The 11,578-nt window shown below is 41.2% G+C and overlaps 1 protein-coding gene across 1 annotated transcript; it reads left to right on the plus strand.

The window, feature by feature from the left end:
* Window positions 1–9,567: 9,567 nt before the first annotated feature.
* Window positions 9,568–10,995, plus strand: RTL3 (retrotransposon Gag like 3). The gene is given in 1 exon segment (XM_011712146.2): window positions 9,568–10,995. A coding segment is annotated over 1 exon segment (1,428 nt).
* Window positions 10,996–11,578: the final 583 nt, after the last annotated feature.

The following is an 11,578-nucleotide window of genomic DNA, read 5'->3' on the forward strand; positions in this document are numbered from 1 at the left end:
AAAAATGTAAATAAAAACTAAAAGTCTCTTCAATCTCCACTACCCAGAGTCACCATGATTAACAGTTTCTGGTGAAACTTGCCAGAAATGTATCTAAGTAGTTCTTTTAAAATCACAATCTTTATTTTTTATGCTGTTATCTACTGCTGTTGCCCTGATGTAGCACAGTGACTCCATTGCATTATACCTGGGTTATAAAAATGCTGAAAGCAAAAAGTGCCCGTAAGTACTGCCTAGCCTGCTTAAAGAGAACTGGAAAAAAGAAATCACCAAGTTCTCTCTAAAAATTTAGAAAACCAAAATGCCTTTTCAGTTTTTGACAAATAATGCATCAGTGTCATCCTTCCCATTTGCACATGCTGATAGAGTCAACTCTGCTGGCATCCATAAAGAACATACAAATGTCCCAGGAATCTGATGTGACTCCTCACTAATGATATTTTCTGCTTCAGTCTTTCAGCCAAGAAATAATCAGAGACTAAGAAGGGGCCTCTCTTTCTGTCAGGGGTACACACAAAGAATGCAGTTTTAGATAATCCAGCTTTGCTAAAACATCAAATAGCATAGTGACAAGAAGAAAATAACTACAGAAATGGAGTGGAAGGAAATGGGGAAGTGGAATTTGGTTATGTAAATATTCTCCTACAGGAAGTGATTGAGATAAAATAGCTAAACCAAGAGGTCCATGCTGGGGTTAGCATGAGACAGCTATGCCTGTTTAATACCTGACTCAAAGGTGAAGGAAAATGTAATCATTCTGAACATGAGGAAAATCACAATCAGGATTACAGTGTTAAGAAAACATACATTGAAAAGCTCTTGGAAACATTGAAACAGAAGATCACATGATAGATCATATTAAAAGTCTACTAGGTATTCCTGGGTGTGAGGGAGTATTAATGGAAGCCAGGATCTTAGTAAATTAATAAAATATTTAGAGCAGTTAGAAATTGCCAGAATCACATATTTCTTGACCATTTACATATAAAATATTTGCTTTTTATTGTCATCTTTCTGCTAAAACTCAACTTTCTCTTTGAGTAGCTCTGTATTACATTTTATGTCTATGAACTTACACATTTCCTTCACATACCCTAGATTTTATCCAAACTGAACTGTTGCTTCTGCCATTTACAAGCTGACGTCCCTAACCTCTGTGCTTTTGTTCTCATGATTTGTTTCATTGGCGATTGTATTAGTCTGTTCTCATGTTGCTAATAAAGACATACCAGAGACTGGATAATTTATAAAGAAAAGAGGTTTAGTTGACTCACAGTTCCACATGGCTGGGGAGGCCTCACAATCATGGCGGAAAGCAAGAAGGAGCAAAGTCACATCTTACATGGTGGCAGACAAGAGAGAACTTGTGTAGGGGAACTCCCCATTATAAAACCATCAGATCTCGTAAGACTTATTCACTATCATGAGAACAACACTGGAAAGACCCATCTCCATGATTCAATTATCTCTGACCAGGTCCATCCCACAACATGTGGGAATTATGGGAGCTAAAATTCAAAGTAAGTTTTGGGTGTGGACACAGCCAAACTATATCATTCCACCCCAGCCCCTCTCAAATCTCATGTCCTCACATTTCAAAACCAATCATGCCTTCCCAACAGTCGCCCAAAGTCTTTACTCATTTCAGTAATAACACAAAAGTCCATAGTCCAAAGTCTCATCTGAGACAAGGCAAGTTCCTTCCACCTGTGAGCCCATAAAATCAAAGGCAAGTTAGCTACTTTCTAGATACAGTGGGGGTATAGGCATCGGGTACATATACCTGTTCCAAATGGGGGAAATTGGCCAAAACAAAGGGACTAGAGGCCCCATACAAGTCTGAAATCCAATAGGGCAGTCATTAAACAATAAAGTTCCAAAATGATCTCCTTCGACTCCATGTTTCACATCCAGGGCACACTGATGCAAGAGGTGGGCTCCCACAGCCGTGGGTAGCTCCACCCCTGTAACTTTGCATGGCACAGCTCCCGTCCCGGTTGCTTTCATGGCTTGGTGTTGAGTGTCTGTGACTTTTCCAGGTGCACCATGAAAACTGTTGGTGGATCTACCATTGTGTGGTCTAAGGGATGGTGGACCTCTTCTCCCAACTCCACTAGGCAGTCCCCCAGTGGAGACTGTGTGGGGGTTCCCATCCCTCATTTCCTTTCCACATTGCCTTAGCAGAGGTTCTTCATGAGGGCTCTGCCTCTACAGTAAACTTTTGCCTGGACATTCACGTGTTTCCATACATCCTCTGAAATCTAAGCAGAGGTTCCAAAACCTATATTCTTGACTTCTCTGTATCCACACGCTCAATGTCATGTGGAAGCTGTCAAGATTGGGGCTTTCATCCCCCAAAGCCACAGCCTGAGCTGTACATTGGCCCCTTTTAGCCAGGACTGGAGAAGCTGGGAAGCAGGTCACCAGATCCCTAGGCTGCATACAACAGAGGAGCCCCGACCCAGCCCACAAAACCATGTTTTCCTCCTAGGCCTTGAAGTCTGTTATAGGAGGGCCTGTAGCAAAGGCCTCTAACATGTCCTGGAGATATTTTCCCTATTGTCTTGGTGATTAACATTCAGCTCCTTGTTACTTATGCAAATTTATGCAGCAGGCTTGAATTTCTTCCCAGAAAAATTGGTTTTTCTTTTCTATTGCATCACCAGGCTGCAAATTTTCCAAACTTTTATGCTCTACTTCCTCTTGAATGCTTTGCCGCTTAGAAATTTCTTCTACCAGGCACCCTAAATTATCTCTCTCAAGTTCAAAGTTTCACAGATCTCTAGGGCAGGGGCAAAATTCCACTGGTTTGTTTGCTAAAACATAACAAGCATCACCTTTAGTTCCCAACAAGTTCCTCATCTCCATCTAAGACCACCACAGCCTGGACTTTAGTGTCCATATCACTATCAGCATTTTGGTCAAAGCCATTCAACAGGTCTCTAGGAAGTTCCAAACTTTCCCAAATCTTCCTATCTTCTGAGCCCTCCAAGTCTCTAGGAAGTTCCAAACATTCCCACATTTTCCTATCTTCTTCTGAGCCTTCCAAACTATTCCAACCTCTGCCTGCTACGCAGTTCCAAAGTCGCTTCCACCTTTTCAGGTATCTTTACAGCAGCAGATATGCTTTTTTTTCTTCATCCATTCTAAATTCACCCTCATACTGGGACGATCAAATCTTACCCTTCTTTCCAATTCAAATTCAAAAGCTCAACTCAAAAGCCACCTCTTCTATTAAGCTTTCCAAAATTTCACCCGTCACTCCTCTCTACCACACCCCACCACATCCACAAGTTTCCACCTTTGGAGGACTTTATCTTTATCTCTCACATGACATTTAGCACTGAGAGATTTTTGCATATTAAAAGTACATATTTTTCGTGTTCCTCTGGCCTGTAAACTCCTTGAGAAAAAGCTCCAAGTGGATTCATCTTTGTATTCCTCACTCAGCATATGCATCACAAACACATACATCACATGCCCACACACACACATACACCCATACGTGCATAGAGACAACCACAGCACAACGACTTTAACCACCCAAATGCTCAATAAATATTTGAGGAAAGAAGGTGAGAAGGAATAAACATAGACTGACATTATGGAAAGCAAAATACAGACAGTCCCTGATTCATGATGGTTCAACATACAATTTTTTGACTGTACAATGGTACAAAAGCAATATGCATTCGGTAGAAATCATACTTCCTATACTCACAATCATTCTGCTTTTCACTGTCAGTGCAATATTCAATGAATTACATGAGATATTCAACACTTTGTTATAAAACAGGCTTTGTGTTAGATGATTTTGCCCAACTGTAATCTAATGTAAGTGTTATGAGCACATTTGAGGTAGGCTAGGCAAAATTGTGCTGTGCAGTAGATTAGGTATGTTAAATGCAATTTCAACTTATGATATTTTCAACTTAAAATGGCTTTACCAGGACATAAACCTATTGTAAATCATAAGATGAGGAGCATCTATATATTGGAGCAATCATATTATGTTGAGTTTATATGTAAAAAATTGAGAAGAGTTTTGCTCTAGTGCACTAGATAAGCTGACATATGAAAATCAATGACAATTATTTCCACTGTCAATATGATTTTTATCATAAACTACAACTCAAAAAAAGCCTATTATTAAATACTAACATTATTTCTAACCCTCACAGTAACTCAGTAATTACCCATTGTTATCTCCTTTATTCCAAGTGAGGAAAATGAGTTTCAGAGAATTTAAGCAACTTGGACAAGACCATACAGCTAGCAAATAGCAGAGGTGGGAACTGAAACTAGTCCTGCCTTACTTCAAAGCCTGAGCCCTTTCCATTAGCACATTTTTAAAGCACTTTAACAACTAATATCTTATTTGTACCACACAGAAAAAATGGTCAATTTTGGTGTTCTTTCTCTTCAACACCCCATTCACTCCTGCATCTTCCACTTCTACACTCTTACCATCCTCTTCAGTCCCACTGAGGCTCTATCATCACTCCTTCAGTAGTCTGCAAACCTTTAAAGACCATGTCATCCACTATGGACCTGTAGAGGTAAGCTTAAGCACTTAAAAGATAATGCCTCATAATTTTATCTAATTCTTAAAATGCTAAACTATAAAATTAAATTTTTTCTTTCACTGACCAAAATGTACATATGCTGAGATTTTAAGCTTCTTTCTAGATTTTCTGATATTATCTTTCCTTCTCCTTGCCTTCTCCTCTACCCTCTCTTTCTCCCCATATCCCTCCCTCTCTTTTTCTCTCTCCCTTTCTCCTTTTGTCCGTCTTTAGCCCCTCATCTCCCCACTTCTCCCTCCATCCTGTCTTTCCCCATCTCTCCCGCTTTGCTGGTACCATCAGCTTAAACTTAGTCTGACTTCTGGGTGAGCCAGCATTGGTAGGCTCCGGAGAGGAGAGGTCCAGGAAGTAGAGGAGAAGGACAGATCTCTACAATAAGTGCATCTCCAGAAGTGGGGTTATAGAAAAGTCCCCCATTCCTTTGTTAGGCTGTGAAGGTAGTTTCCTCAGCCCTGGTGAGGAAACTAAGGCACCCTGGTGCCTTCACAAGGATTTAGTGAAATCAGAGCATTAAAATCATTAAACATATCTGCTGCTAACATTAGGGACCATATTGGGTCAACTTTATAAGGAAATCAAATATAAGGCCACTGACAAGGTGTAATCTGAAGGACACCAAAATGATGTATCTGACCAAGGGCATCTCTCCTAACAGAATAGTCTTGAATGGATTGTAGTCTTTCAAAATATCCTATGAAAATGCAAACACCCCCAAGAAAGATTTTTTAAAGCCTTACAAGTTAGTATTTCAGTAGGGCTTTACTTTCCCAATGTGACAGCTGATCAAGAGGAAAAGCCTCCTAAGTATGGAATAAGAAATAAAATGAGAAGGTTGTAAATTCCAAAAAGGGAGATGAGTGACAAATTTTGACTCTTGTGTGGGATAGACTCTGTTTCCAAACCATTACTAGGTCCTCTGGGTCCTGGCCTTATGAGTAAAGAGAATTTTTGATCAGCCTTCTAACTTCCAGAGGAATTGGGAACTCCTGCTGCCCCAGTGCTATATTATTGGGTGTTGTTGACAATGAAAAGTTTCAATCTGTGCTAATCACATTATGGGTTAAATTTAAGAAAGTGTTGCAGAAAGTGTTGCGAGTTATAATGTAACCATAGGAATAATATCTTAAATAAAACACACACCAGGATGGGACTGCCCCCAAGGGGTGACTGGCCCTTGCTTCAGAGACCTATAGGGTAAACTGTCCCATTGACTCTTTTTCAGGGTGGGAAAAGGGAGGGACAGAAGCTGGAGTTGCTTAAAGATGCAGCCCAGCCAGCTTAGGGAAGGAAGACCCTGGCAGAGACCTAAAACGTTTAGTTTGTGTATTTGCAGACAAAAGAAAATTATGAGCCAGTGGAATGTACAAAGTAGAACTGTATTTCATTCAACCTTTTCTTTCCTTTTCTCCCTAAGCTGACAATCAACATACGTAGCTTATTAACATAACTGAGACTGAATATTTCCTTTTAGTGTGTAGTCTTTTTATATCTGTTAAATGAGCATATTTGTCTCTTTTCTCCCTGAAATACTCATTTGCACAGTTAACAAAACCTCATTTACTTAAAATATTTTCATGACCATTCTAAAGGATCCATACATTCCATAATGTTGTGAATGTATGAAGAAGAATTAAAATGTAGGGGAAACATGATGAAAATTTGGATGTGATTACTTTCTTATTCTTACTTTCCTATTCTCACTTGACTAATTCAGGATACTAAAACCGTTTTAGGCATTTTGACAAAAGTCTGTGTAGCTCCCTTTTCCACCCAGAAAATAATAATTCTCTATATTTAGGCAGTTTGAACTTGTACTTAAGGACGGTGAATTTGGTCTTTGCTCTTTAGTGTAGGGGGTTGGGGAAAGAAAGGTTTCTGTGTTTATATACTGAATAAATATTCCTGTAGGTAAGGCACTTTTCAGTGCTTTAGTCCATGAACTTTTTAAACATCTATCTTGGCTGCTTCACAATTCCAATCTTAATCTTCTAATCTTCCTGCTCAGGTGCCTCCAGTCCTGATTCTAGAGTACTATTTAGTAAACCAAACCATCCATAACCCAGTAAGGAAGAAAAGATAAAAGTTCCCAAGTTATAAAAAAATCAATGCTATAAAATCGATGCACTGTAGATTTCTTTGTATGAGACCCCTTTCTCAGCCTCTACACAACTAGCATGTTTACCTATTCAGTTTCCCAATTCGCAGGTGATTAAAAAGAATAACTTAAAATGAGATTACTGCTGCTACAGCTTATTATTATTATCATTAACCTTTATTTGGTGTTATTAGCTGCCAGACACTGTGCTAAGCCTTTTTTCACACATTATTTCACTGAATGTTTGACAACCCTATAAAGTCAAATAATATTAATAGCTTCATTTTACAGTTTCATAAACTAAGGTTTAGATTGTAATTATCAGAAAGATGAAGTAATTTGCCAAATTTGTATAGAGTAAGTATAGACAGGCATATAGGTAATAACATGACGGGCTATGTTACAACTTGATTGCAAAAGAGTAGAAAAATATAAAGGAAAATAAAATATAAGAAGTTGGGAAGCATAGCAATTTGGAAGTTTTTAATTTGAAGACAGACAACTTTGTACCTCTCAGTAGCTTTCAGAGGGCAACACTGTGTTACAACAGTGTAAACTAGCTGGTTTGTGTAAGTGCGAATTCAGACCATTAAAACTGGATTAAATTATATACAAAATCATTTCTTAAGAATGGATGAAGAGGTATAACATATGCTATAAGTATTTCTGCTATTTATTAAATTTCAACTTGATGTCCAGTATCGAAACTTCAAACTCATTGATACAGAAATTGCTAAGTGTTAGGAAAGAGTTTCAATTAATAGTTGTTCCCTAACTAAGCCCGTTACAAATTCAGATGTTGGGAGTTCTCTTCTCTTTCTGTATAAAATAAATGTTAACTGTGTGTTTTGGCTTCTTGGAGGGCAGGAAGGCTTCAGTTATCTGAAAACTTCACATAAATAGAACATATCATCCCTGATGATGGTGGTATTTTTATATGTGTTGTTTTTCTAGAAAAATAAAAATTTGGAAGTTAAGGAAAGAATAAACTCGATTTGCAAAAGATTTTGTTTTTACTTTCAAAGCTTCTGCATTCAGATTCAGGTAGCCCAGTCTGTCAATTTGCTATGTTTTGGGCCTATTCCATCACTAGGGTTTATCCCATTATGCTGACTAATGCAAAACTGACCATTTGTAAAGGAGACATGGGACCATGGTTGACATGATGCGTGATTTGAAATGGCCAGATACAATCCTCAACCCCACTCCTCACTTGGATAAAAATAGTTGCCCCTAAGCCTTGCCTAAAATGGCCAAATAGCCCATACCCAAGGCATAACTGTGATCTGGCATGAGAAGAGAAAGTGAGACTCTGAGTAGGGTCACTTCCCAAGAGGCCAGTCTTTAGTGGATGTCCTGAGTGCTACTTGGAGCACCTGATCAGTTCAGGGAAGCATGAGATCCTTGGTCCAGGACATTCAGAAAGAGCCAGGGACTCTGTAAGACTGCTATAAGTACCCACCAACACAGTTGGTCTCCCTGACATTTGTACCCTTTTATACCTTTTCTAGATCTGTCCATGGTAAATTTTCCAAGAAAACATTGCAAGGAAAAACTCTAGGGACTGGATAGGTAGTAAGCAAGGGAAGGGGCTGAGGATTTGCAGGCTGTTCCCTGAGTGAGAAGTAAACAAATGGCCCAATTTGGACAGAGTAAGAGTAGGTTACATGAGAGAGACATAAAAAATCACATCCCAAACCACTGTGGTCATTCAAAAATGTTTGCAACTTTTCACAAGGGCAGTGGTATTACTCCCAATTTCCTGGCCAAATGTTCATTAAAGTAACCAAGGACTGAGTACATGAAGCTGCTTCACATCAGCACAGCATCCTACTTTCCTTGCAGCTCTGAACTGTGAGGTACTATCAAAAAACTCTTCCACACTTTAAAAAGCTATGTTACTGAGGAGAGTTGGAATGTGTTCTGGGAGTGGGTGTGTTTGCTTGAGTTCAGTGTGTGCAGAAAAGGCAAGCCTCCACAGCCATTTACACATTTCGCTCCTCAGCGATGGGTACACAGACAGCCAAGCTCCTGGACTAAGTCTCTGAATGGTAACGTACATTTATAAAGATTATTTTCTTAACTATTTTGAGGAATTTTTATAAATAATATGTATGTGTCTGCTGAGGGCATATATATATATTTAGTCAACTTTTGCTTGTTTTCTCCTGAGGCTAGTCTTGTGTGGTTACTTATGTGGTATGATTTCTGAGGTGTCAGAAAGAGTTCCCTCCTGCTTCCTACCACCCTAGTCACCCAAAAATATCTCTTGGGTTGGCCCACCGCAGAGTCTAAAATTCCCACATTGCTCAAACATTTGATTTAGTCACTGAAAGTAGCTTTTAAATTCCAAATGTTACATTGGAATATTAGGCAAGTATTCAAAATTAAAGACTATATAAAACAGAAAATAATGTGGAATAGTTGTTTTTGATATAATGTTAAGTTTCAAAGGATAAATGCAAAATGACATGCACAGTCTGGGATAGGGGCTGTTCTTAAAATGTCATGGAGTCAGATCCAGCATATATACCCCAGCTCATGAACATAAGCCTATGGTAAAAGAAACCCAGCATTGTTGGGCAGATTTTGTTTTGATTTATGTTGAATGTGTGCTTTCCACAGTTTCTGATCCTCAGCTCCCACTCTCTTCGCAGTGTATCTGACACTTCCCCTTACTGAGCTCCGGAGGCTCCTTCTTGCTGAGCTCCGGAGGCTCCCAGTGACCTCTTGATAATCAGCCTTGGTGGGGCCCAAATCCCTACCCCTTGGAAAACTCACTGAGCCTGACATCTGCCTGTAAGCAGCTTTCAGGAAAGATCTCACAAACGCCCACCCAATCTCTCTTGGTAGCAAACTGTCAAATCGTGCCCATTTCCTCAAAAGATGGTGGAGGACTTAGCAGCCTCCTATATTGCTCTGAAATTGGAGAATGAAATTCTGCAGGCTCAAGTGCGGCGGCTGATGGAAGAAAATGCTACCCTCCGGGCCCAGATCTCAGAGCTTCAGAAGTCCCAAGCAGCCAAGGAGGATGATCTACTCCGAAAGTCCTCAGAGGCCAAGGAGCCCCAGAAGCTCCCAGAGCACACGAATCCCCCAGCAGCCTGGGAGTCCCAAAAGACCCCAGAGTTCAAGGAGCCCCAGAAGCCACCAGAGCCACAGGAGCTTCCACGCTGGGAACCCCCAGCAGCCTGGGAGCTCCAGGAGGCCCCAGCAGCCCCAGAGTCCCTGGAGCCTCCCGCAACCCAGGAGTCCCAGAAACCTCCAATGGCCCATGAGATCCCAGCAGTCTTGGAGGGCCAGGGGTCTGCAGACACCCAGGATCCCACATCAGCCCAAGAGCCCGAGAATTCAGAACCCCAGGATCCCCCAAATATTGAGAAGCCCCAGGAGGCAACAAAATGCCAGGAGACTGCAGCACAGCTAGAGTTCCGTGAGCTTCCAACTCCCCAGGATCTTCTGGAGCCTTCAAATGCCCAGGAATTCCTAGAACTCTCAGCAACCCAGGAGTCCCTGGAGAGTCTAATAGTTGTGGAGACATTGGCAGCTCCAGAGTTTCCACAGGCCCCTATTGGGTTAGAGGCTACAGCTTTCCCCCTGGAATACCCTTTAACTTTCAATGGAGATTCCCAGAAGCTTCCCGAGTTCCTGGTTCAACTGAATAGTTACATGAGAGTCAAAGGGCACCTGTGTACCACTGAGGCAGCCCTGGTGAGCTTTGTTGGCAATTGCTTCTCAGATAAGGCAGGATGGTGGTTCCAGCTCTTACTGGATATCCAAAGCCCCCTACCGGGTCAATGTGAAAATTTCATACATGTGCTCCAGGATACTTTTGATAATCCCGAAAACATGGAAGATGCCAACCAGTGCATCTGTCAACTCTGCCAAGGGGAGGGTCATGTAACAACCCACTTCCACCTTGTTGCTCAAGAGCTGAACTGGGATGAAAACATTCTCTGCATTCAATTTCAAGAAGGGCTTTCCAGTTCTATACGAGATTAACTGTTTCACACAAGCCCAGCCACCAACCTATCTGATCTCATCACTCAGTGCATCAGCCTAGAAGAGAAGCCTGATCCCAATCCATTAGGGAAAAGCTCCTCTGCAGAGGGAGATGGGCCTGAGAGTCCACCAGATGAAAACCAACCTATGCAAGCTGCAATCAACTGTCCACACAACAGTGAAGCTGAATGGGCCCATTGGCGCAAAGGCCACTTATGCCTCTACTGTGGTTATCCTGGTCATTTTGCCAGAGATTGCCCTGTCAAGTCTCATCAAGCCCTGCAGGCAGGAAACTTTGAGGCCTGCCAGTAAGGGGGACCCCAGGAGGGCCAATCTACAAATATGCGTCCCCCTCTCTTCCAATATCGATGTCTCATACACTATGGCTTACTGTTGAAATCCGACTGAGCTCTGAAAGGAAGACAATTCTTTGAGCAAGCAATGGTAGATTCAGGCTCCTACAGAAACAGCATTGATCAGGCTGTGGTTCTTCGAGAGAAGCTGCCCATCGCAGTAATATCTTCCCTCTGATGCTGGAAACTGTCGACGGCCGTCCACTTATTAATGGGCCCATAAATAAGGAAACATCACCTGTCAAAGTTAAAATTGGAAACCATGTAGTAGAGCTCCAGTTTGACATTATTCATGCACCACAATATCCTCTGAATCTTGGAATCTATTGGCTTGAGACACATGACCCAAACGTAGAATGGAGTACCCGCCTTGTGCCCTTTCCATCACGTTATTGCTTTGCTTTGCTACAATTGCTACAATTGCTACATTCCTATGCTTTGCTACAATTACTTCAGGCACAGGTGGAATAGAAGAAATCTTGATGAAATAATTGCTGGCTAGATCCTGCGTCCTAGTGATTGTTCCTGGCACCCTGTCTTCT

This window comes from Macaca nemestrina, chromosome X (genome assembly GCF_043159975.1).
Source record: "Macaca nemestrina isolate mMacNem1 chromosome X, mMacNem.hap1, whole genome shotgun sequence".
Classification (NCBI taxonomy): domain Eukaryota; kingdom Metazoa; phylum Chordata; class Mammalia; order Primates; family Cercopithecidae; genus Macaca; species Macaca nemestrina.